Source organism: Eleginops maclovinus, chromosome 7 (genome assembly GCF_036324505.1).
Source record: "Eleginops maclovinus isolate JMC-PN-2008 ecotype Puerto Natales chromosome 7, JC_Emac_rtc_rv5, whole genome shotgun sequence".
Lineage (NCBI taxonomy): Eukaryota > Metazoa > Chordata > Actinopteri > Perciformes > Eleginopidae > Eleginops > Eleginops maclovinus.
The window spans coordinates 17,956,827-17,982,364 of record NC_086355.1 but is presented as its reverse complement, the minus strand read 5'-3'; the positions used below and the strand labels follow the sequence as shown (position 1 = coordinate 17,982,364).

General features: G+C 39.4%; 1 protein-coding gene across 1 annotated transcript; it reads left to right on the top strand.

Annotated features, from left to right (window-relative positions):
* The first annotated feature begins 552 nt into the window (after window positions 1–552).
* Window positions 553–25,329, top strand: wnt6b (wingless-type MMTV integration site family, member 6b). The gene is made up of 4 exons (XM_063888184.1): window positions 553–1,373; window positions 12,123–12,343; window positions 20,485–20,789; window positions 22,222–25,329. The coding sequence occupies exons 1-4, from the start codon at window positions 1,294–1,296 to the stop codon at window positions 22,681–22,683; spliced, it is 1,068 nt and encodes a 355-aa protein (XP_063744254.1). The 5' UTR covers window positions 553–1,293; the 3' UTR covers window positions 22,684–25,329.
* The last annotated feature ends 209 nt before the right edge of the window (window positions 25,330–25,538 follow it).

Sequence of the window (25,538 nt, the reverse complement as noted above, 5' to 3'; positions counted from 1 at the left end):
CACACACACACACACACACACACACACACACACTGACACGCACACACACATATACACGCACGCACACCCGCACGCACACCCGCACGTGCGCGCACACACACACACACACACACACACACACACACACACACACACACACACACACACACACACACACACACACTAATAGAGAGACAGATTTAGTCAGGCACAACACACAAAACAAGTCTTCCTAAGACTTTCTTGAGGCAATTGATTAAATTTGGCTTCTTTCGTGTACAGAAAAGTTGATGTGCAACAACAGTTGTCTTTTTATTACTACAGTGAATAAGTAAATGCTTTTTTGTTTTTTGTTTTAGCCAAACAAAAGACATGACACACTCAGTTGACTTCAGAAGGTGCCAGCCTTTTGGCACATATATCAAAAAAGGTACCACCACACCTGTGCTGACATCACCTCATTCCATAAGCTCTGATTTCTGGTGCACGGTAAACAGAGTGTGTGACAGCTCTGCGTGTGTGTGTTTACCCCCTCTCTGCTCTCAGCCGGGTCCTCCTGAAACTAATTGCAGTTTCTTTCTCTCTCCCTCTCTGAGTGACAGCGAGGATTTCGCTTCGCCTGGAGCGACGTCACACCAAGGTGGAAGAAGAAGAGCGCATTTTTCCTCCCTTTATCATCCAAAGAAAACACATCGACAAGACTGTGGCACACACAGACGCCTGTACATGCGGCCGGTGCGCACACAAAACCACTTCTCCAAGTTCATCTGTGCGTCAGGGCACAGCGCGCAGACAACGAAGAACATCCAGCAGCACCAACAAACGCACTTTTTTTTAAAGACAGCAGTGTTATTCTTTAACAAATATATAATTTCTTTGTTTTTAATATCCCCAGAGTGGCGAAACTACCGACTGTCCTCATAACCACCGTGCGCTTTTCCGCAGTCAGCGAGGACTTCCCGCTTTGAGACACTTCTCCTTCTTCATCTGACCTTTTTGAAAACATGTTATTGTGCAGCGACAGATAGTGCAGAACGATAATGAAGAGGTTAACCACACCTTTGAAAGCGGACATCTCTTCAGTAGCCTCTTGACCAACTTCGTTGCGCATTAAGATGCGCCCCACCGAAGAGGAGTTGGATGAGGAACTTTTTGCGCTCTTGGTGACAGACAGTTTCCAGTGAGCTTTATTGACACCGACAGAAATCAAGGACCTCCTATGTATTTAAGAAATAATCCAACTCGGTGTTGGCTGAGCTCGTCAGTACTCTAAACTTTGCAGGGGGATCTCCTCGAGGATTTGCTGCGTTCACCATGAGGGTTCGTCTATCACGGATCCAACTGGCCCTGTTCTTTATCTTGCTCTGTCCGGTCAATATCATTGGACTCTGGTGGTAAGTGCTCTGTATTTACCACGTGTGTTATGTTTCGTGTCAACCTGAGATTTAAACAACCTCAGCTGACTTAGTTGTATTTGTATTATGGGGCGTAATCATGTTTGATATATTTACCAATACAGCACCTCACACATCTCTCAGCATTTCACCTACATAGATCATACTGTCTGCGTTTTATCGAGTGTGGTCAAAAAACCGATGAAAATATTAATTGCAGCATACAAAAAACTAACTAACACATTTAAAGAATGCATTAAAATTGGAAAAAATAAGAAAAAAAGAACAAGACCAGTTGCCTCCATGTATAAAATAATCTTGTTTGTTCAAAAATAAATAATATAAGAATATCATTATTTTTAAGTTTTGATACAATATTAACACAAACACAGCTTAAGATAATGGAAAAGTTAACCATTAGTCCAAATATGTCTCAATGATTCTGGGAAATATGGGTCCCCAGGGTGCAGGACAAAGAGACAGAGGAACAGGAGTGGTGAGAGAGGTGTCTGCTGCTCATTGCCTGCAGTAATACATGCAGGAGAGAGGACAGGGAGATTTGTGGAGGTGGTGTGTGTTCGGGTGTGTGTAGTGGGGGTTCAGAGTCAGGAATGTCAGGTGGCCCTCTAGGCACAGTGGATATGTCATCATAAAACAATTCATAAGGGCTCAGCTCCGCAAGGTGTGTGACAGTCGGACAGACAGACAGACCCTGCAGATCTGCTGATAACATATTGTCTGTCTGTCTGTCTGTCTGTCTGTCTGTCTGTCTGTCTGTCTGTCTGTCTGTCTGTCTGTCTGTCTGTCTGTCTGTCTGTCTGTCTGTCTGTCTGTGCAAACTTTCCAACTGTCTTCTTATGGGCATAGTTCATTTGACAAAATGTAATATTTATCACAGTCTTGCCCTCTCTCTTTATCACACACAATCACAGACACACAGACAGACAGACAGACAGACAGACAGACAGACAGACAGACAGACAGACAGACACACACACACACACACACACACACACACACACACACACACACACACACACACACCACACACACACACACTTCTCCAAAGCGGCAGTGTTTGAATGTGAAGCTTTGTAATATTTTTTTTTATTGCAGCGAAACCTCCCACTGTTCATTCACAGCCCAGTCAAGGTCACTGTGGGTTGTAGTGTCACAGAGGCTGTGTAAGTCTTCTCAATGTCCTTGTTTGACTGGCAGTTGGTCTGGCAGCTTCAGAGGAAGATGTGTCTTTGAAGGTGGAGTTTTCCATTAGTCTATCTCGTCAAATATCTATAGATGCGTGAGGTTATCACAGGTAGCCTGTGGGGAATTTAAGAATTACATGGAATTACCATTGTTAGGAAAAATTGATTGTTTCCGTAAGGATCTAGGCAGAAATAATTGGCGGTAGAAAGGCAAAAATGACCTGCGCCCAATTGCCTTGGTGAAATAATTAACTTGATGAAAGGACCTCCCGTGCTGTTCTAAAAGTGAGGTTGTGTACTGACAGAGGACATGGTTTTCAAGATATCCTGTTGGAGAGCAAGTAATCTGCCTAGGTGTACCTTGAAAAGAAAATGCAGTGTACAATAATACATAATATGCATGCAACACTTGTGACCTTGGATGTTTTTACATTCACAATTAGATGCCTGAACTGCTCAAAAATCATCCTTTGTCCTCTTTTGGTTGGCAAACTTCAAGAGTGCATCAAAGCCAGCATCTGTTTAGAAAAACTAATCTGGGTAAACCTCTGTCCTTTCCATCAAAAGCTCTCCATTGTTTGTGTGACCTGACTTGTCGTTTGTGCTCTACATATAGTATTAATCTGTTGTATTCTAGCTTGATTGCAAAAAAGACAAAATTCACATGGATACGGATTAGATGTGTAACATGACTGATCACAAAGAGGGTTAGCTAAGTTAACTCTTGTAACTTTAGAGGCGACTGGATAATAATTTTGTGATTGGGTTCCAGAAGGTCCATTTTCCATGTCCACATTAAAACATCAACAGGATTTTCAGGGATGGGTTTACTGGAGAAAAACTCAGTCAGGAAAGATGGAGGTAAGAGCATTGACAAAGACAGGACAGTTTAAGCCAGAGGGGTGCTGATCTGTAGCTGAACTGTGCTGTGACTCAGCTGTTAAAGGGTGTAGGGAAAACAATATCCCTATAGGGGTCAGTCATTAATATTGCTTTCAAACCCTTTTGGGCAAAATTATGTCAGACCTGAGCAGAATCTATATATATATATATAAAAAAAAAAGACAGTACATAACCGTAATAAAATACTTTCCTTTTACCATTTCCTACCAAGAAAAGAATTATTCATTTTTACACAGCATTGCTAATCAATGGTGGGATTAATTGGAAGACTCAAAAGCTTGGGTAAGACAGAATAAAAAAAGACATCTCAATTTATAAAACTGAATTCTTAAGAAACTGATTCAGCAGACACTGTGTTAAAATATATTTAATCCCTTTAATAGCTCTCTATGGTCGGCACGTTCTGCAGGAGGTTCATTTTAAATAAAGATGTATTAAGGGAATCAACAGTAATAAATCAATGACATCCTCTTTATCCCCACTGACATGCGTTGTCATCTTCTTTCACCTACTCACTTGTTGAACAGACAAACTCACACACACACACACACACACACACACACACACACACACACACACACACACACACACACACACACACACACACACACACACACACACACACACACACACACACACACACACACACACATACACTCCTACAAAGGGGTGCAGCTAGGGTGAAGCTATACACCTGTGGATTGCTCCCGGGGTCTGCCAGGACAATGATGCTCTCTGTTGAAAGCTGCTGGACATACCATCGATACATCTCTCTTTCTCTGTCTCATGCTCGCTCCCCTTCAATGTCTCCTTATGTCTCTTTAGCTGTACTTGTCTTTTGAAGGAAAATACCTATCATACAGATAGGTTGTCGCTGAAGGAAAAGCGAGAGAGCTGCAGTGAGAGCTGGAGAGTGAGGCAGATGAAATGCGGGGAGATAGCTGTCCTTTCAGAGCCTCTGCTGATTAGAAGCACTCTAATCATTTGGCCTGAGAGCAGAGACTCAGAGGAGTGAGGAATGCCTTTGCTCTCTTATACTGGTTTTGACCGCAGTGCTTAGAAGGGCCAACTAGTGTGTGTGTGTTTGTGTGTGTGCGTCTGTCACACAGACCTAGTTTGGCAAACGGCCCGCCCGGAGTGTGCCACAAGTCTACAGGTGCACACACACACACACACACACACACACACACACACACACACACACACACACACACACACACACACACACACACACACACACACACACACACACACACACACCTTTACACAAACTGCTGTGTGTGTGTGTGTGTGTGTGTGTGTGTTTCAAATTTCTGCTTTGCTTTTATCTAGTCATACCGGAGACACCTACTGTGGAGGGAACTGCCACACAAGAATGTTTATATTTCAGTGTCTGTCTGTCCGTCCGCCCTCCGTTTGCCGCCTTTGAAAACAATTTGTCAGCGTGACAGTGTTGCAACTGTTCAAAATGAAATCACTAAACTTTACAAACAATTTAACGAAAGAAGATCTATTTGCTAAACGGGCATCGTCCATTAACCCCCCACCCCCCAATTTATGGCAACAATATTAAAGTATTTTACAATTTGACGAAGAAGGGCAAATGCGGTTCTCACTGTTTGGGGTTAACTGAGCAAGCTTGAACAGTAAATTCTAAGCTAACCTTAAGACTCCGTCAGCTGAGCCCAGGTTTTGATGCCTTTGGAATGGGATATAGAATTGGTGTCATGGCTATTCTGTCCTATTGCAACATGGTCTATATTTGGTTTATGTTAGTGACAATCAGAATACATCTTCGTACAGCGAAACCCGGTTAATCAGTTTAACATGCACTCAGAGATGAACAAATGCACTCTTTCAGTCCTACCGTTTTGGGAAAATATATTATGCACATACTCACGCGCACATAGCCTATAGTCAGAACCACCATCATTACCAGAGGAGAGTTTCATTGTAACAGATCTTATCTTGTCTGAAAAGCTAGATGTCTAATCAGGACCAGAGAGATGGGTACAGATAAAGATTAACTGATGATGTGGGTTTGGCATCAGGGAGAGAAGTGAATTAAATATGTTTATGTGTGTGTGTGGCTTTGTGTGTTTGCTCTTTTTTGGTTTTTGTGGGATTTCATACTTTATATATGTTCCAGTGTCAGAATTATATATAGTAGAGTAGAGGGTAAAATGGTCCAGGAAATGTCAATATGTCCATAATTTGACGAAAAAGGGCAAAAACTTTGCCAAACTCACAGTTTTGGGGTTGGCTGAGCCTGCTTGAAATCTAAATGTAAAATTTGTAAGTTAACGTTAAGACTCTGTTAACTTAGCCTGGGTTTTGATGCCTTTCGGAATTCAGTTTAAAGTAGGAGCTCTTATTGTGTGGAGATTTAAGTCCTTACTGTTTCTTTCTTATTGATACATGTCATTTTATTGCAGTGTGCTATCAATTGTGATACTTACCTAAAATGGTGAACAAGCACAATGACAACTTCCAATTGAACAAAACAACCACATTTTGGGGAGAAACAGCGTGGGACTTATCAGAAAAAGTGTTCTTCATGCCATACGTTTTGGAAAACAAAGCTATATGACCTCAGTGAAAGTGAAAATGAAAATGTAATGCTTAATATTGTCTCAAATAATTATGTTTGAAGACTGTAATGACCATGATATGACTGTAAATGTAGAATTATTGGTACTTGTAGCTTCGATTAACTTTAGCTTTGCTATTCCAAGTTAATGTAGCTTTGAGTAAGAAAGCTAAAAGTGAACCACCTGTGATTAGCTTAGTAATACACAAAATAACCTATGTCAGTGCACTTTACATGAACACTGACACTACGTTTTGTTTACCCATACCTGGCAAATATTCATCCCACTTGATTTTCTGAAAGATCTCTGTAGCGTCTCTAATACAGAAGCTAGCATACTAGCTTACCAGAAACACATGCTATCGTTACTCATAAATTCACTTGGAAAATCATGTAAAACACACTAAAAGACAGACAGTGTTGATATAGGCCCCTTAATGCTTATTTCCAGCTGAATTTCTACGCTACTCCTCTACCTATTTAGATTCCCATGTGGTAACAAAAGAACCAGCTTACATATCAAGTTGTCATTCCAGGTCTGCTCATTCATTGCCCTAAAAACAACTACACACCTTTCCAGACCCTTTTTTTTCCCTCAACAGATCCATACTTGGATCACTTGAGCTGTAAGGGATTTTGGGTGTGCCATTGTAACAAGTTATTAACACAGAACAAACTAGTTGTTTTTCTTTAGTGAAATGGTTTGGTGGTGTTGGTTTCATCTTAGTCACACTTTGGTTTTGTAAATTCTGAGAACTTAATTGTTTTCAGAAGTGTTCTACATCAGTAAAAACAACATCATCAGACATGTCTAAAAGTGACTGATGTGTTCCAGATTGCAGGTCAAGTAAACAGGAAATTGATTATTGAAGGCACACAGACTTTCTCATCAACACAGGGACGCCGGCAAGATGGTGAATTTGTTCACATCCCTTTGTTTTAGGACGCCAGACAGCTCAAACCTTTGTTTGGAATTTAATATCTCTATCATTTTATCATTGCTTAATATCTTTGTATCTTATCTTACAGTGGACCCCCCACCATCACTTTCTGTCTCTAGACACCCTCTCTTTAGCTTTCTCCTCTTTGACTATTACTCATTCTCTCTATCGCTGGCGTCTAAGACTAATGCTTGTCGTGACTGTCTTCATCTCCACATACTTTAGGGATTAAGGAGGGATGAAATTCACTCATTCGTGGGTGGTGTGAAAAAAAAAGAAGGCCCCGTACAGTACAGAACTTTATCTATGATGCCTTAAGATTGTTAATAAAACCTGAGGTGATTCTGAGCACCAACGTTTAATCTCTTTCTGACCCACCTCTTGGCTCAGAAAATACTGAAAAAGGCATGTATTTCGAAGAAGAAAGTACATTATTTTTGCCGTCAGAAATGTAAAAATATATCACTGATATGATCTCATTAATATCCAAGCAAGGCAACCAAAGGGTTTGGATTGGATTGTTAACTTGTCGCAGGTGGAAGCAGCAATTGATTTGGGTATTTTTGTAACTTTATCTTGTTTTATCTCTCACTGTATGACCCTATGTCTCTGTTTTGCGACTTTATCATCATCAAGAGCTATTCACGCAAGACAATGTTTCCTCAAAGCCCCTGATACTATCAATGCGTTGCACGGTTATCTGTTCAAGAGATGTTTCATAAATTACTTTGGCACTTTGCATGAAGAAGATCTGATTACTGCCTGGCTTTGTACTTCCTTATCCAAGTGTGCTTTTATCTTTTTGCATGCCTGCACAGTAGCCAAGGCCTGGATGGATGTAGATGTGTTTTTGTATATGTAGGAGTTTGTGTGCACCCTGCATTTGTGCACATGTAAGCATCCACTTAAGCATCCTATTCTGTGTTTTTTAGCTGAAGGACAGTCCCTTTCAGAGTTATAAGATGTGGTAGATAGTGTTGTTTTGTTATTTTCTAATAGGTTTCAAGCCAGCAGTTATAAAATATACAGTACAATACAAGACAATATTACTTTAGAGCAGCTTTTTGTCCACTACTGCTTCATGGAAAAGTGAAGACAATGTCTAAAAACAATTCTGCTCATCTTTGCACCTGCCACATGTACATTTTTGGAGTCTACAACAAAGTATTCCCATGTCCTTTTTAACCTCGCAGGGGTGCACACTCTTATGTAAAGATCTCCAAACAAGGGCAAGAATGCTAGGCGCTTACTGTCATCCTATTATCCAATCACTGCGCCCCATTTTTGGGTATGGTGCCGGCAATGCGCTTTTCCACCTCAGTTCACTCCAGTTTCCGATTCAGATTACATTCCCATTCCACTACCATCATGCCCTGTTTCTAAACTTATAATAAAGAAAGTCCAATAGGGATTAACAAAATAGCCTTCAACCGAAATAAAGGGATGATTTCATCCCACTGTGTTAAAATGGTTTCAAGTTTTGTTCTGAAGTAAATACCTAAATCAGTACTCTTGATTTAGGTATGTACTGAGAAAACCGTGTAGTTATACTTAAGAAAAGTTCAGCTATTCATCACTTTGCCACTGTTTTGCAGCTGCTCATGCATTTTAACGAAGATTATTTTTTATATATTTAAGTTGTAACTGATTTCTTTTTACATGTTTTGTGTTTACAGAGAAAGAGAAGGTGCTGCTAAACAGATGTATGATGTATTATATAGTTCCCTACTACATATTACAATACTATACACTTTGAAATGTCCAAGTCTAATCTCCAGTGACGAATCAAACGTTCAAACTGAACCAAGAGAAATATATTTTTTTATATATGTATATAATCTGTCACTTACTTGGAGAATGATACAAAACAAGAAGGGCAGACCTTCACAAAGCTGTTTCCAAAAGAGAAAAGTAATGCCTGTAACTACCCTGTGATTCTGATCCACTCCAGAATTGAATCGCTTCTTCCTTGGCCCATTCTACATCCTTCCACAATAATGATGATCTGGTATTTTTTTCTGTAATCCTGCTGACAAACAAACCAACAAACAGAACCTTGAACATAAGCTCCTTAGCAGAGGTTATAGATTGAATACCACATTTCTTGACAAAATGAATACGCAGAAATATATCAATTCCAAATATTGATGCATCGAATCTTCCACCAAAAGCTATATGTCTAATCAGTTTTGATAGCTGGTTGTGCAGTATTTGCTTTTTTGCCAACAGAGATCAAAAAGACACTTTCCTCCCCTTGTCAAAGCCTTCTGACTGTTTCTGTCTTTGGCTTCCAGGACTCCACCCAAATGTCATCCAGTACATTCGCTAGTTTTACAACTCTACACCTCCCATTGTAAAAAATCAGGCTGGCTATTGTAAGCTTCTGACATAACTGGCCTCAGAGCTGCCCCTGGCACGTCCACAATTGAATGTATTTTATTTCTCACATCCATCAAAATCTACAAATACTTTAAAAAAAATACAGAACATTTGTCTCTTTCTTTCTCTCTCTGCCACACACACATAAACACACAGCCTGATATCAGTGGGTAAATAATGAGTGGTTGTTGAGAGGGAGTGTGCGTTGCTAAGTACTGTACCTGTACCCGCTAATTAACACATGCAGACTGTATCATTTCATTATCTTTGTGACTGCTACACACATTTGAAAAATAAATACACACTCATGCACAGTGTACCAACAGAACACCTGTATTGCAAAAACAGCATTGTTTCCATAGTGATGTTTCCAACACATTATCATAGAAAGAATGCAGCAGTGTCCCTGGAGTGTGTGTGTGTGTGTGTGTGTGTGTGTGTGTGTGTGTGTGTGTGTGTGTGTGTGTGTGTGTGTGTGTGTGTGTGTGTGTGTGTGTGTGTGTGTGTGTGTGTGTGTGTGTGTGGTTGCTTGCAGACGGGCGAATGCAACTATTATCTTTTACTATAATTTCCACATTAAACACCACATATTATGGCACATGCTGTAGGATTAGGAAAATGTATGCCCACTAATCTTCAGAAAAGTTGAATTATCAGAATGGATTACATGGAAACCATGACTTAAAATCCATTCTATCTGCTCTTATCACATGTTTATGTCCTGGTGGTTAACAGTATTTGGATCTCCTCTGGATACTTCTGTTCTGCGATGTTATTTGCTTAGAGGATGAAACAAGATTCCATGTGAAAGGTGGTTGAGGTCAATCACCTGATGACATTATATAGATTATATAGATGGTTAGGTTGTGAAAAACCTTCAAAAAATGATAGACTGTGGTGAATGTGCCTGTGTGTGTGTGTGTGTGTGTGTGTGTGTGTGTGTGTGTGTGTGTGTGTGTGTGTGTGTGTGTGTGTGTGTGTGTGTGTGTGTGTGTTTCAAGGTTTCAAGGTTTCAAGGCTTTATTGGTCATATGCACAGCATATACAACGTATATGTTGGCAATGAAAATCTTATGTCGCGTGCTCCTCCAACAACTCAACATACATGGTGTGTGTGTGTGTGTGTGTGTGTGTGTGTGTGTGTGTGTGTGTGTGTGTGTGTGTGTGTGTGTGTGTGTGTGTGTGTGTGTGTGTGTGTGTGTGTGTGTCTTGCTCAGCATTAGACAGTCAGGGGAGGGCGTTGGCGAGAGTGTTTGTTCTGTTTTGTATGATTCTCCAAATAACTGACAGATTATATACTTCTTAAAACAAACTCTTTGAGCAAATGAATGATATCGGGCGGTGCGATTAACGGGGACAAGGCTGAATGAAAGGCGATGAGGTAGTCCTTTTTGCTTTCCCACTCAATGTCATGCATACCCTCCTGACTTATTTTTCATACTGAAACTTGGAGTTAAAGATCACATCTGCTGAGATTCAGTACTTACAATCCACTGTGGAGAAGATTCAAGGGAGAGATATGGAGTGTTTGAAAGGATGTGAGAATAGGAATTAAATGTACATAAAGTTAGCAGAATAGGGGGATAGAGGGGATAAGTGGATAACAGTTAAGGCAAGGAGAGGAGAAATAGAATGGAAATAAAGTCATCTCATAAAGCCACTTTCCTGTTACTCCACTGAAGTGGCCACAGACGCTGGCAGTGCTTCCAAGTGGCAGAGCCAAGTCCATTTTCCCATTAAGAGTTAGAATAAACTATTTATCTTTATTTTATACAGTCATCTATCAAAGCTACTAAGGTCCAGGGTTCATTTTCATCAAATACAAGATGTATATATATTTTAAATACATGTACATTTTTCATTCAGCTGGATTTAATCTGTGTATTATTTAAGCGGCACTGATTTGAGAAATATGTGTGGTTTAAGCTGTGAAGTTCTTAACTGTTACTAAAACTCAAGCGAGGCTGTATCATAGGGAAATCTCCTGGTTTACCAAAATCAACTTTAGGATCAACTGCCTGTCTGTGAAGAAACTTCCAACTGTTTCACTTCCAACTTTGTGAGGACCACACAGTTATCCAAAGCTCCGTCCAACAGCAAAATACAGACTTGTGAATCTGACGTCAGAGCTGAGACGCCTTTGGGAAAATCTGTGCTCTGTTGTCTCCCACGTGCCTGTTCAAGAAGCACATTGTCGCCACAGCCGAGAAGTGGTGGGTGGAGTTGGCAGGCTTAGCAGCCGCAGGAAGGTCTTAGCTTGCATTTGGTTTGTGGCTGTTGATGAGTGCAGCCACATTGTTTACTCTGTGACTAAGTTAACAGGTGTTGCTTACCAAGAAAAAAGTGGGAACTTGTTATCATGATACAGCATGATTGACCTATGCTTTCTAACATTGCTTAAACTTTAGAATAGTGGTAGGCAGCTGGTGATGGACCCAACAACATTTGCAGAATAAGGGGTATGGTTAGGGTCAGTGAATAATTTAACAGCTGTTGCGAACCAAGGAAAAAGTAGTAACTTGTTATCATGATTCCGTGGGATAATTACATTCTGTATTACACTGTTTAAAGTTTTTCAGGGTGGTAAGCAGCTGATGATTAACCCCAACACAACTTGCAGGGTCAGTGACTAAGTTAACAGGTGATGCTTTCCAAGAAAACTGTGAACCTGTTTTCATGATATTGTAAGAATAATTGTCTATTCTGTCTAAACATTTTTAATCTTTCCCAGGGCGGTCGGCAGTCCGCTGGTGATGGACCCCAACAGCATTTGCAGGAAGGCAAAGCGTCTGGCAGGGAAGCAGGCTGAGCTGTGTCAAACTCAGCCAGAGATTGTCAGTGAGGTGGCCAAAGGAGCAAGGCTGGGCGTCAGGGAGTGCCAGTACCAGTTCAGATACCGCCGCTGGAACTGCACTAGCCACAACAAGTACTTTGGCAAAATATTGCAGCAAGGTAAGTAAGGAAGGAATGTGTTTTGCTTGTTGGTAAATGCTTTTGTGTCTCTTTTTCCCCCCCCTTATATACTCCCTCCATTATCTAGTATGGAGTGCAATTTGTACATGATGGCAACCTATCTAGGTACTTTCCCTCTATGTCATGGCCCCTTTTTGAGTGAAGATATCTTCAGACCTTAGACTGCCGGTAAATACAAATTCTGAGGTCTTTACTTATCCTATCAAAATATTTAGAAAAACCCTGCATTTTTTAATCTATATGGAGACCAAATAAGATCGTCAGCCAGGTCAACACATACACAATGTCATTGGAGATCGACGATCCACATTGATGTATGGTGAATGTTTGGTGAAATTAGATTGTGGAAGGTTTCCATGGTTTTATAATTTAATGTGACATCTACATTCTTTACTTTGACTTTTAACATTACAACTGTTCATGATGTGGTTTTCCACAGACATATAGTATTAACTGACAGGCTCCAATTGTTTACAATTTATGTCCTCTCGGTGGATAGCCTGAAGCCACAGATCTCTTTTTTTATTGTCCTTTTTTAAGTGGAAGGAAATAAAATCATAATTCTGGATCTTTTATTTTATTTATTAACATGCAAAACACTACACAGCAGCTTTAGGGCATGATGAAACTTTATTTTTCTGTTTTGGTTTCACCAGAAGGGGGGCGTGCTGTGCAGTGATGGAGTGATGCTCTCATCCATACCTACTTAGAGAAACGATTCAACCTTATGGAAAACTATCTTATTGGCTCGGATGTGATGATCAATGCCACTCCTTTATCCATCAAATTGGGTTATAATACCACTACTTGTATGTTACTCAGTTTTATGGATTTTTGACCCATCACCCAGACCTACGATGGGAAATTCCCATAAAATCTTTGTGGCATTGGTCCTTCCAAAGGCCTTTCACTGATTACAAATATTGTCAAGTCCCATTTTTCATCTGTGAGTACCTTAGGATCTGAACCAACGACCTCACGACCACAGCTGCCTTCGTCAACTTGAGGTCAGATCCCTGTCTGATGGCAGACCAACAGACAAGGGCTGCTGTTGTATTTCAGACCAAACATATTCACACTTGACTGACTCAGCTTTTCATCAGATTGGGCAAGCTTGAAATGATCAGCTAAAATTGCTTTTTTCTCCCAACATCTCTCTTAAGATCTCTGAACATCTTCCTACGGCTCTTTGAAGTCTGTAATATAACTAATGCCGGGTCGGCGCTGGGTCCTCTTCAATTACTGTTTTGGTTTTTCTCCTGTATGATTAGATTTATAGAGAGCTGCCTGTCTCTTTTTTCTTTGTGTTTAGTCAACAAATAAGAAATAACCAATATTAAAGTACAACAACAATGTGTCAAGCATGTTATTAAATCCATTTGCGGTCACATTGCTGGAAGAAGTGCATAGTGACATTTGTGCTTACCTTACTTTACCATAAAGATTTTCTCAGTATTATAAATTAGTCTATGATGTCATATAACAGTCGATACTGAATTGCTATTTGAGGCCTTATAACATCAAAGCTTTCTCATTTTGGAAAACCTTGACCAAAGCTTTCTTAAAAAAAAAACAATTTTACTTTAAAATATTTTTTTTCAACTTTTAACATTTTCCTGGAGTGGAAAGAAAAAGTAAACAATTAAGATAAGCAGGTGTACACATTACATTTTTAATTGGAGTTAGATGATTAAAAAAAAGTTTTTTTGAGCATCTCAGAACAGATGTATGGTGGCCGACAGGTGCAAGCTTGATACAACCAAAACATTTGCACAAGGTGAAACGATGCAATTATAAAAACACAAATGAAAACTAACAAAAACAGTTAGTTGGCCAAGTTTATTTACTTTATAATCCCCAAATGGCAACAACTGCTCTGGTCCCCTCACCTTTATTTTATTTTGAGCGTTTTGTTTCGTCAAGTTGGTGAAGGTTCTCTAAATGCAACACATGTGTTGTCAAGTTGTGTGATAATGTTTCTCCATTTACATGTGTTTTGGCACATTTGTGTTTTCAAATTTGCTTCGTTTGTGAAAGTGCAGCGTGTTTCTCTTAATGCAAGTGTACGGGCCGTTGTGGCATGTTTGCACCTGTCGGCCACCATATAGATGACCTTTCAGTTTTGATGTAAGTTGCAGTCAGGAAGCTGATATCTGTCTGCTTTGATATACAGTTTTTAAAATATTCCTTGAAAGTATTCTCTTTTTAAATCACACAAGGTTCATATTCACTAAGAAAATGTCCTGGACCATTCATCTTCAATACTTCACATCAATGTAATAACCAGCTGTTCACATTAGCGTAACTTGGCCTCAGAAGATAAGAACAGGTTACGTTATTTGTCAGTAACTCATGTACATGAACTGTACTATATGGATAAAGAGCACACTTTTTTGACACTGCCTTGCCTCTTGCCAGTCTGTCTGACAGGAATAGAAAGATTGAGGAAAAAAGGATGGTGACACAAAGATATATTGAGACAGAGGGGAAGAGAGAGGGAAAAGGGGACAAGAATCTACCGGTAGAAGACAGTCTTACAATTAATCATAAATTCCTACCTGTCTATGAGGGAGTCCAAAGTGCTCCTCTGTTTTGAAGCCTCTGTATGCAATTACCTTGATCTGCTCTTAATGGCTGTTTATCATGAACTAGTAGCAGTAAATGTCAAAATAAAAGTGCCTTTGTATTTTATGTTCACTCCCTATAAGTGGTTTACATAACCTCACTGACATCTATTTAGGTTTATGTGATAATAGACTCTTAAATTATTTGAATCACATTATTTTTTCTTTGTTGATACATTAGACAGTGACGCTTGAGCAGTTTGCAAAACTTACAGTGCATTCATCTCTTTCTAGACAGGGGTGTTGTCTGCACTTTCTTGATTCCCCTAAGGTCTTCGTCCCCTTAAAATTGCTTGCAGATTTCTATCCTTGCTTATCTGTAGAATAGTGTCACCTGTATTCACTTTTTGTTTTACCTGTCTGTGGCCCAGCAATATATAAAGGAAAAACAGTTTCTTACTAAAGCAAATATAACTTGTAGAAGGTTGAGTCACATATGGATGAAAAGGTCAGAATTATGTGGCTCTAATCCTCTTTTTTTTGTACGTGTTGATATTTTTCTATCATCTTGTGCCAGAAAATGATGATGTCCTGTGCTCAAACAGGTGTGGAAAAAAGTGTCTAAGCAAACATTTTGTAGCGTATTAGCCTCATGGTTATTCTTAGTATAGTGTATACTGCTATCTAATACTGTGTAAAGAGTGAGTGGGCCAACACACAGTGATGGGGGTGATCACATACAGGGAAGAACGTTATTGCTCAGTGACAATCATTATACCGTAGATTGTGTATACGTGTATGTGTATATGTGTGTGTTTTAATGCTGTTAGTTATTAGATCCATCAACAATGGGTTATTCTTATCTTATTAATGATTTTAACAGCTAGACACAAAGGTATAGACACAGGCATACATGTGTTTACACATTTACACACATTGTGTTTTCTTTTATTGAACTGTTATTTAAAGTAGGTGGATTTGTTGATTTGCAGACTACATGTATGATACAGTGATTTCCTCAGACCTGGACATGAAAACACACTTTAAAGTTGTATTCATGTGTTTGGCTGATTAGATGTATTTGAATGAATGTTTACATGTCAGGCGTAAGTGCCTTGAACCTGCATCCTTTCAAGTGACCAGCTGGAGGCAACTCCCATAGCTGCACGATTGTGAATAAGTCGAAGTGAGGAAATTACCCAGCCTTTCAGTTGATTTATTTTTTGTCAATTCAATGCTTAACGTTTGGTTAATTTTAAGCATATAACAAGTTCAGGAACGGATGGTGATTTGGGTTAAATTAGTTTTTCGTAATGGTTCCAATTATAAATATATCGTTAACGTGGTTTAGTCGTGCACGTTGCATGATTGTTCTTTCAAATCTCTCCAAGGATTGTTCACAACCAAAAAATAGTTAGAAACTGGTTAAAACAATCTCCTGTGTTTTAGTCCAAAGTTTTGTTGGCCCTGCCATTCATGCAACATCCTCTTTACATGCATCTTTTCGCTCATTAATGATGTCAAAGGACGTCTTCCTTGTTCAATTAACATTGACCACTGCCGCCAAAGGGCTTTGCTGCTTAAGCATAAACATATGTTGTTTTGTTTTCCTGAGAGATTAACTCACATGTTTTGCAATCTTAACATTGCTCCCATTGGTAAGGTTAGTGTTATTTACTCTTCTTTTTGGGAGTTTTCTTGTACTGTACACTAATCAATTTATTTCCACTTGTATCTCTTTCAACTATTTGTTTACTTAGTTTATGGTTTTATTTACATTGTACTGATTGTAGAATAACCCAGACTACCTAGTGGCCTTTCTGAAAGACTGAATTCTGATCTTTGTGACCACCAGTCAACATTGGTGTCACAAAACACTTAAAAAAGAGAATCCTTAGAATTAACCCCTTCCTATGAGAAAACAACAGCTGTTTTATTAAACTATGCTTATCTGAACCGTGAGTTGACTTGACGTACTTTCAGCTCCAACATCCCAATGCATTAAAGTCAGGGTATTAAAAGAATATGTGCTAATTCCTGCAGAAAGGACTTCTGGAATTAGAAGCAGACGTAGACAGGCCCAGACACCCACCGTGGCAGAGAATTTGTTTGGAATTCATGTCTCCTAGGACAATATGAAACAGGGTGCCTCAAATCATCCGATTTCTGATAGCTTCTTTTACGCATAACAATACTCCTTTCTCTGCATTGTATCTCTCTTTCAATCCCTTTATTCTCCCTCTGTTTAATTTGTTTGCTTTAGGTTACTGACACTTCAAAAACAATCAAGTCAATTGCTCTTGTACTTGAATGAAATGTCTATTGACATGATAACTTCCTCATGCAGATTTCCTGTACTAAATGCAGTCTTCCCAGTGCATCTGAGGACATCTGGTCAGGCTCTCAGCTTGTCTGCACACACCTCATGTTGCTAACACCATATTGTAATTATGTTGAGTTGTGTGCTGTTTTACTCATCTGTCTCTTAATAAAGAAGTTTTTGAGAGGACACATCTTGATTTGAGTATGTTGCTGCTCCTGATAATCTTAGCCATATTCTGCTGAACAGCAGGAACAGCAAGGTGTGGTCCTAACCCCTCTGCAAGGAGGTTAAACAGCACACACACACACACACACACACACACACACACACACACACACACACACACACACACACACACACACACACACACACACACACACACACACACACAAACACACACACATACACACACACGCTCCACCGTGCACATTTAAAGACACACACAAAAAATATTAAGAGATTTATTTAATCTGCCCTATCCCAACGCAAATCTCAAACTAAAATAAAAACTGCAGGACTGCTTGTTCATTCAACATCAAAATGACCCCTAACCCAAAATATGTGAGGATTTGAAGTGCATAAATCTACATAAAGCAATTCACATGCACATTAACACTTAAATATAAACTTTCAAAACTTTTCTGGGTACAGCTGGTATTGATATTATGGCGTGCTTGGGTGTGCATGTCTCGTCGCACGCCACCCATTTCATGTGTGTGTGTGTGTTACCAATTCTAATGAATCCCATTCACTGAATCATGCGATATGGAGTTGGCAGTGTTGACGTGGTGACTGCACGCTCCCTGCTTCCCTGCTTCCCTGCTCTCAGAAATAAAAGCCCTTCACTTAGTCTCCGCACACATACAATGGTCCACTAAGTGGTATTCTTTTTTTCCCACTCTCATTCTTTTTAATACACACATACATTTTCTCGGTCCCTTGTTTCTCATGTATCAAGAGTTTTGCCATTTAGAAACATTATGTTCTGAGCCATTTCAATTGCTTTCTTGTTTCTAGGCTAATTTTTTACATACATTTATTTTGTTTTACATCCTGTGAACACAACGAAATACAGCCAAGCATTAATCCGTCTGTCGTTTCAGTGGTACTCAGTCCAAAGCAGATTTGGTTATAGTAAAAATATAAATGAATAACAGGTACATGTATCATCATTTTAAAAAGGCTAATTGACTCCATGAAACATTTGGGCAATGTAGGTTTTAGCGAAAGTTACTCAAACTGGAGGAAGTAATGCATTTGCATTTGTTTCCCAGTTCTGGCCATTCGCTTTTTTCAACATTAGATGAATACACATTTAGTCGTCTGAGCGTTGATGGCAGAAGCACAGCGAATGCAAGATTGACTCAAAATATTATAGGTTCCATCTTTATCGCTATAAGGTTTATTGGCTTATTTTAACAATGTGATCACATGATTCCTTCTGGTATAATTGCAGATATGCTGTAAGCTAGCTCACTAACGTAGATATAATAGTCCTTTCAAATATTTGGATAAAACACTTACAATTATATAACGGACAAACTCAGCCAACAGTGACAGTAGACCAACCTTATCATTCCAAAACCTAAACAAGCAATCTGGTCCCAGCTGTGTGCATCACTTTTAATTGTCCCCATTTTTGTTGTGTTTTGAGCTTCTTGCTCATTTTTTTTATTTGCAGCATGCTTCGTAAAGTTGGTGAATGTTTTTGTAAATTATACTCATGTGTTGTGAATTCGGTAAAGATATTTCTTGATTCGCGCATTTGCCCCCAGTCGGCCACCATAGACACAAATTGCTATCAACAACAACAACAAGAAAAAAAAAAAAGGCTTAATATTGTAGGCTTTATTCTTTTTATTCTTGTATTTTAAACATTTTTTTGCCAAGCAAGGTATAATTCAAACCAGGTTTTTAACAGTTTTTGGAATATAGTTGTTTTTAAAGCCAGTGATAAAACAGTGGAAAAAAAAATAGACTAATATAAATTCACCCGACAAAGACCATAAAGAATGCATTAGATATTCATGAATATGCATTCTCTTATTTCAGCCCAGTAGGTCACTCGTTCATAGCTGCAATAACTGGGGATAAAGACGTGTTGAGCTGAGGGGTCAGAATGATGCTGTAGCCACCGGCGAGAACAGATGATCAATTTGCAGTTGTGGTTGGACATGCCTTTAGCAGGGAGTGTAAAGCTCTCCACCAGAAATAAACCAGCAGCTGTGGTGTGTATGAGTGTGCATGAGAGAGTGAGAGATAGCCATGCTCTCAGCACCACAAATCCAATGACGCCTGAGATTGTAGTAATGGACCCGGAGTGAGAGAAAGATGCTTTCATCCGGTTCCATGTAGCTGCAATATTGACTGACTGGAAGGAAAGACAGATGCCTCGATGAATGGATGGATGGAAACAAGCTCCTTCACTTGTAGTTGTCTGTCTCTTTTCTCCAGTTGTTGTCCTGTGATTGATATTGAGTATGATCAACAAATGTCTGAATGTGGTTTGGTGTAATTTGTAGGTGTTTATCATGTGTATGTAATTGCGTGGGTATAAAAAGTACTTGTGTGTGCTTTTGACACAAGCATAAGAAGAAGTTTGTGCTGTTGAGTATTAGCACATTTGGATTGATTTATCTAATTTCCAAAACACATCAGTTAAAATGAATTGCCCTGTTTCCAACCTCCTGTTTACATATTGTTTTTAACATATAGTATCCTATTACATTAAGGGATTTTGGGAATATGCATATTTGCTACGTTTTGCTTAGAGAAACAGCTGAGTTGTCTTGGGTTTAACGTCATGGATTTAGAAAGAGAACTAGACACTGTGGTCAAGGTTCATTCCTACGAAAGTTGCTCAGTGCGCATGAAGGAAAACAACTTTGACTTCTGCGTATAGAATTACTGAAATCCTTCAATGATCTTCCACAGCCTTGGGCACATACAGCAAATGACCAGCCTTTTTGTTAAAGCCAAAAATAATCATTTTGGAGCCAGTATGGCATCTTGCCCTACAATATTTGTGCTTTTTTGGACGTGAATCTGCCATTTTTGTAACTTCCTGCTGGTCAACTATTAGTGCTAGATTGCAAATTTGTTATTATGCCCAAAAGTGTCCTGAACACTACAAAATATCAGTATACTGCATTTTAGTGACCTATGTGCCAACCACAACTTGGGAACCAATTAATACCTTAAAACCACTGTTCTTTTTGTCCATTGTACTGTAGATATCCGGGAGACAGCATTTGTTTATGCCATCACAGCGGCCGGTGTGACCCATGCCGTGACCCAGGCCTGCAGTATGGGCGACCTACTGCAATGTGGCTGTGAAGCGACCAGGAACAGAGCACCTCCAAAGCCATCCTCATCTTCTCCCCCTGGGGACGGAGTCAAGTGGGAGTGGGGGGGCTGTGGGGACGATGTGGAGTTTGGTTATGAGAAGTCCAAACAGTTCATGGACGCTAAGAGGAGAAAGGGCAAGAGTGATATTAGGACACTCATTGACCTGCACAACAACGAAGCTGGGCGACTGGTAAGCAAGTGTTTCAGAATTAGCAGTTTCTTTGTTAAAATTGAATTGGTAGAATTAGTTTGAATGTGTAGTGTGTCCAATAAGCTGTATTTGAACTGCTACTACTGTGCTGTATTAAACACTAATGTGACATTTCAAGATACTCTCAAACATTTAAGCAGCAAAGGTGTTGCTTATGCTGTGGAATGTTCCATCATTCCATGAACATGCAACAAGAAAGACATCGCCCCCAGCCATATTTGTGTAGTGGAGAAAGCTGATATTCTAACAAGAATCAGGTTTCTGAAACACAAAAACTAGAGCGTGCCACACATTTTGTTTTCAAGCCTCCGAGGCAGGTAGCTTCTAACGTTTCCACAGCCCTTGTATAAGTTTAAAGTTCTTCTTTGTTGCCTGTATGAATGCAGAGTGAAGTATGGCCTTGATAAGTCAACATGCTACGGAAAAACTGGAGATAAAGTAGCAGCTATTGAGAGTAGCTAATTACGTTCATTTGAAATACAGCTCGGTAAATTTTCCCATTTACTTTTAGCTGTCAGTGTTTCGCCTCCGTTTGTTAAACCCACTTTTAGAAAATGTTGACACATGCACGAGAAAAACAGAGAGTCACAAAGTTCACTTAGCAGGGGTCAAAGGCAGGTAGAGAGAAGCGGGGAGGATTTTGGGACCTAGTCCAATTGTAGCATTAGCGAAAACAAACCATTTTAACAAAAGGAGAGAACTGCACACAAATGCCCAGAGGTTGAGAAATAAGCGTGCTGTGATGCGTGCAATTGTCTGTTTATGTGCAAGCATGCATGTATACTTGTATACACGTTTTGCATGCATGTGTGTCTGAAACAGCAGGTGTGTGTGTGTGTGTGTGTGTGTGTGTGTGTGTGTGTGTGTGTGTATGCGTGTGTGTGTGTGTGTGTGTGTGTGTGTGTGTGTGTGTGTGTGTGTGTGTGTGTGTGTGTGTGTGTGTGTGTGATGGGTTAATTATGTGCAGTATAAGTGAATGATCTGTTGTCAAGGCTTGTTAGATGTAGGAAGGCCAGAGGCAACATGGAGGGGGAAGGGGGGTGGGGAGTTAAATTCCTTCTGAATAGCGTCGGCTTTTATCTTACCTATCTATCAGTGTGTGCATTTGTGTGTGTGTGTGTGTGTGTGTGTGTGTGTGTGTGTGTGTGTGTGTGTGTGTGTGTTCTAGTGGCTTTGTCTGTGATTTAACATAAAAACACAATAATAAATGACTTTCTTCAGAGAACTCGTCATTTGACAAAAGCTGTCCTGTTTCACTTTGGTTTAAAGGTTTTTAAGTTCCTTTTGTCCCATTTTTTCCTGTTTGAACAACTTTGTTTATTTCTCCATATTTATCATCCATTTGCCCTCCGTCACCTCTCTCCTTACCCCTGCCATGCAAAACCCACCCATTCCTTTTTCTCCTCTGCAGGCTGTGAAGCTCTACATGCGGACAGAGTGCAAGTGCCACGGCCTGTCGGGATCATGCACCTTGCGCACATGCTGGAAAAAGATGCCTCATTTCCGTGAGGTGGGCGACCGCCTATTGGAGCGTTTCAACGGAGCTTCAAAGGTGATGGGAGGCAACGACGGAAAGACCCTGATCCCTGTCGGCCAGAACATAAAGCCACCAGATAAGCAGGATCTGATCTACTCTGACGAGTCTCCCGATTTCTGCCTTGCAAATCGGAAAACTGGTTCACTGGGGACACGAGGGCGCATGTGCAACAGCACAGCCATGGACATCAGCGGCTGCGACCTGCTGTGCTGCGAGCGTGGCTACCGGGAGGAATCAGTGGTGATTGAGGAGAACTGTCTATGTCGTTTCCACTGGTGTTGTGTGGTCCAGTGCAAGAAATGCTTGGTCCAAAAAGAGCTTAGTCTCTGTCACTGATGAACTCATGAACAGAGGTGGACAGCAGTCAATATGACTTGGTTGATTATAATTACTTCTATTACATTTGGAGGTTTTTGCATTAGTTTGGTTTCTGTTAAAGAATGATAGGGTTTGGATTTTTATGGCACATAAAAGTCACTTTTTCATAATGCTCCACAATATGTATATTTCCCAGTACTGGCTATTTGGTTCCCAGGAATTTCAAGAAACATAAACAGTGCTGGCAAAAGGTTTAAAAGATACAGAAAGTAAATGCAGCCACATGGAAACAATAGGAAGTGATACTCAAAAGAAGTAGTAGAAATTCAACAGAGAAATGGTTCTTCTTGCTCCTTACTGATATTGTTCTTTGCAAACTACCTATTTTTTTCTTTTATATGAAAAAGGACCAAAGAATGTGTATTTTACATATCAATGGAAGAGGAGGACTTTTGCAAGGAGGTTTTTTTTTAGTATCACTTCCACTAATAGTTCAACAGCAGACCTTAATATTGACTGCTATCTAAAGCAAAAAATATCAGAGGTTTGCAAAACTTAGACCTTCGTTAAATCTTCCTCTAAACCCTTGTCAAGCTTCCCTTTTCACATGGTACATACTGTTCACAGTTTAAAAGAAGAGTAAACATACAAAAACATGTTTGTCTTTACTTTTTTCTTTCTACTACTTGCTTGCTACTTGCTACTGCATCAAAAACATATAACAAAAAGGGAAAGGGCATCATAGTATCATATTTGAAGAATTCTGTCAATACCATGTTTTGAAGGTGTGGATCTGGCCTGGCGGCAAAGACTGTTATTTATATAAAGATATGATGACAAGACTACTCACTTCCATCTCTCTCAGAAGCACTTTGGACTTAATGGACTCCTTCGATAACCTAAATCCTTTTGTGGTTGCCCATTTCTATTAAACCAAAAGAAAAAGCTTTATTCACACGAGATTGTTCAGTATGGAGAAAATGTATATAATGTATTTTGTTGATCTGTTATGATATACAGGGCTATTGTAATAATGCACTTTGGATGTTAGCTTTCGTTTGATATTGTATTTGCATATGTGTGTGAGTGTGTGAGAGAGGAAGTGTTTAATTATGTGTTTGTGCAGTTTGGCCAGTTATCACCGTATCCTACAGTTGACAGTACCTGTTATATATCTTTAAGTGGCTGTCTGATGTTAAACTGCATCATGTTGGTTATTAAAAGCACACTGCTCTTTGACTCTCAGTCTCTGTGTGAGGCAGACAAAACCTTTTATTTGTTCCTTTTCAGAGGAGGTATGTTCCACATAAACCTGTCATCTCATTTACACATGGATTTTATTACCAGACAATGTACAGTAAGTATACTGAGCTATAATAATACATTGTCTCCAGTTGTTCCCTTAAGGAAAATCACCTTGTTTTGATATTAATGTATGTGTTTCAGGAAGCTATCATAATTCAAATCTGACTGTTACTGTTTCTTTTATTCTCTGCTGTATGACTTTTTCAAGAGCCAAACAAAATACCAATGAGTGACAAGTGTAAGGATGGCAGTATGATTTAGATACCTGCAGAACCAATCAAAAGGACAAGACACAGCTGGGGGGGGGAATAGAAAGGCACCAGGTGAACTGAATAAGGTAATCAAACAGGCAGGAACTGACATAACACGGGATGATCACTTTTCAAAATAAAACAGATCGACACAGTGAAAGCATTTTAAGAAGTATTCACTCGTCCATTTCAAGCTTAAATCCATTTGCACACATGAATGAGGCCCCTATGTCATGTCAACGCATTGACTCATGACATTAATTGTTTGAACATTGAATCCGTGCATATTATTAAATTATTAGGATGATTACTATTGCAACAACAGCTGTTTGTATTTTTTGCGGAAAATACACACATGTATTTAATATTAGATTGAGATCATAAAATAAAAACTCTCACACAGTGTTAATGGCATGGACGTAATATACATATGTACATGGTAATCTTGAAGATTTTCTGCTAGTGATTGTTACTGTAACTTTGTTTTTTGGAAATATGAGGCAGCATGATGGTGGTAAATATTAGCAATAATGGAGCTACAGTAATCATAATATGGCATGTCTGGCTGATGTTACACTTACAATTTTAACTTTTATAACTTTATTAGAACACAAGAATGACTCAAGAGAAAAAAATCACGTTAATAGTGCCGTAAGTGTACTGTGCACTTCTTCATCTGACCGGTCAAGTGATGTAATTCTAGGACCATTAAAATATCTGCATGTCTTAAGTTTAGCACATTCAAAGTACTTATAGACGATATTCTAACCAGGCTTGGAATAAACTATAGCATGTATAGCAATTGATGAAAAGCAACGTGCAACAAGCACTGTCACCATGATGTAAATAATGTAATAAAACTTTTCCGTGTCAACTACAGAATTCAACCCATCTTGGCTTTTGTTTGTGTCACAGAACTTCCCCCTTTATTTTTCATCTATTTAAAGATTATTTTTGTCCATGTTTGGTTTACATTTTGTTATGCTCTTCATGTTGTTATTGTTCAGAAATATTTTCAATCTGGATGTTGTGTTGTATGTTTTCGTCTAGAATAAATCTACCGTGTGACTCACATTCAATACTCTATTCAAATAAAAAGTAAAACATTGTTGCTTTCATATCTTTCTTTTTGTCTGGGATGTGTACGGTGGGCAGCCTATGCAAATGCACTACAACAGACCACAACACTTGTTAAGTCTTCACCAACTTATACGCAACATTTAGAAACCATTCACCAACTTGACGCAATTACGCAATTTTTACTAAAAGCACTGCATAAACAAAACGCTGCAAATAAAACAATGGAAAGGGGGACAC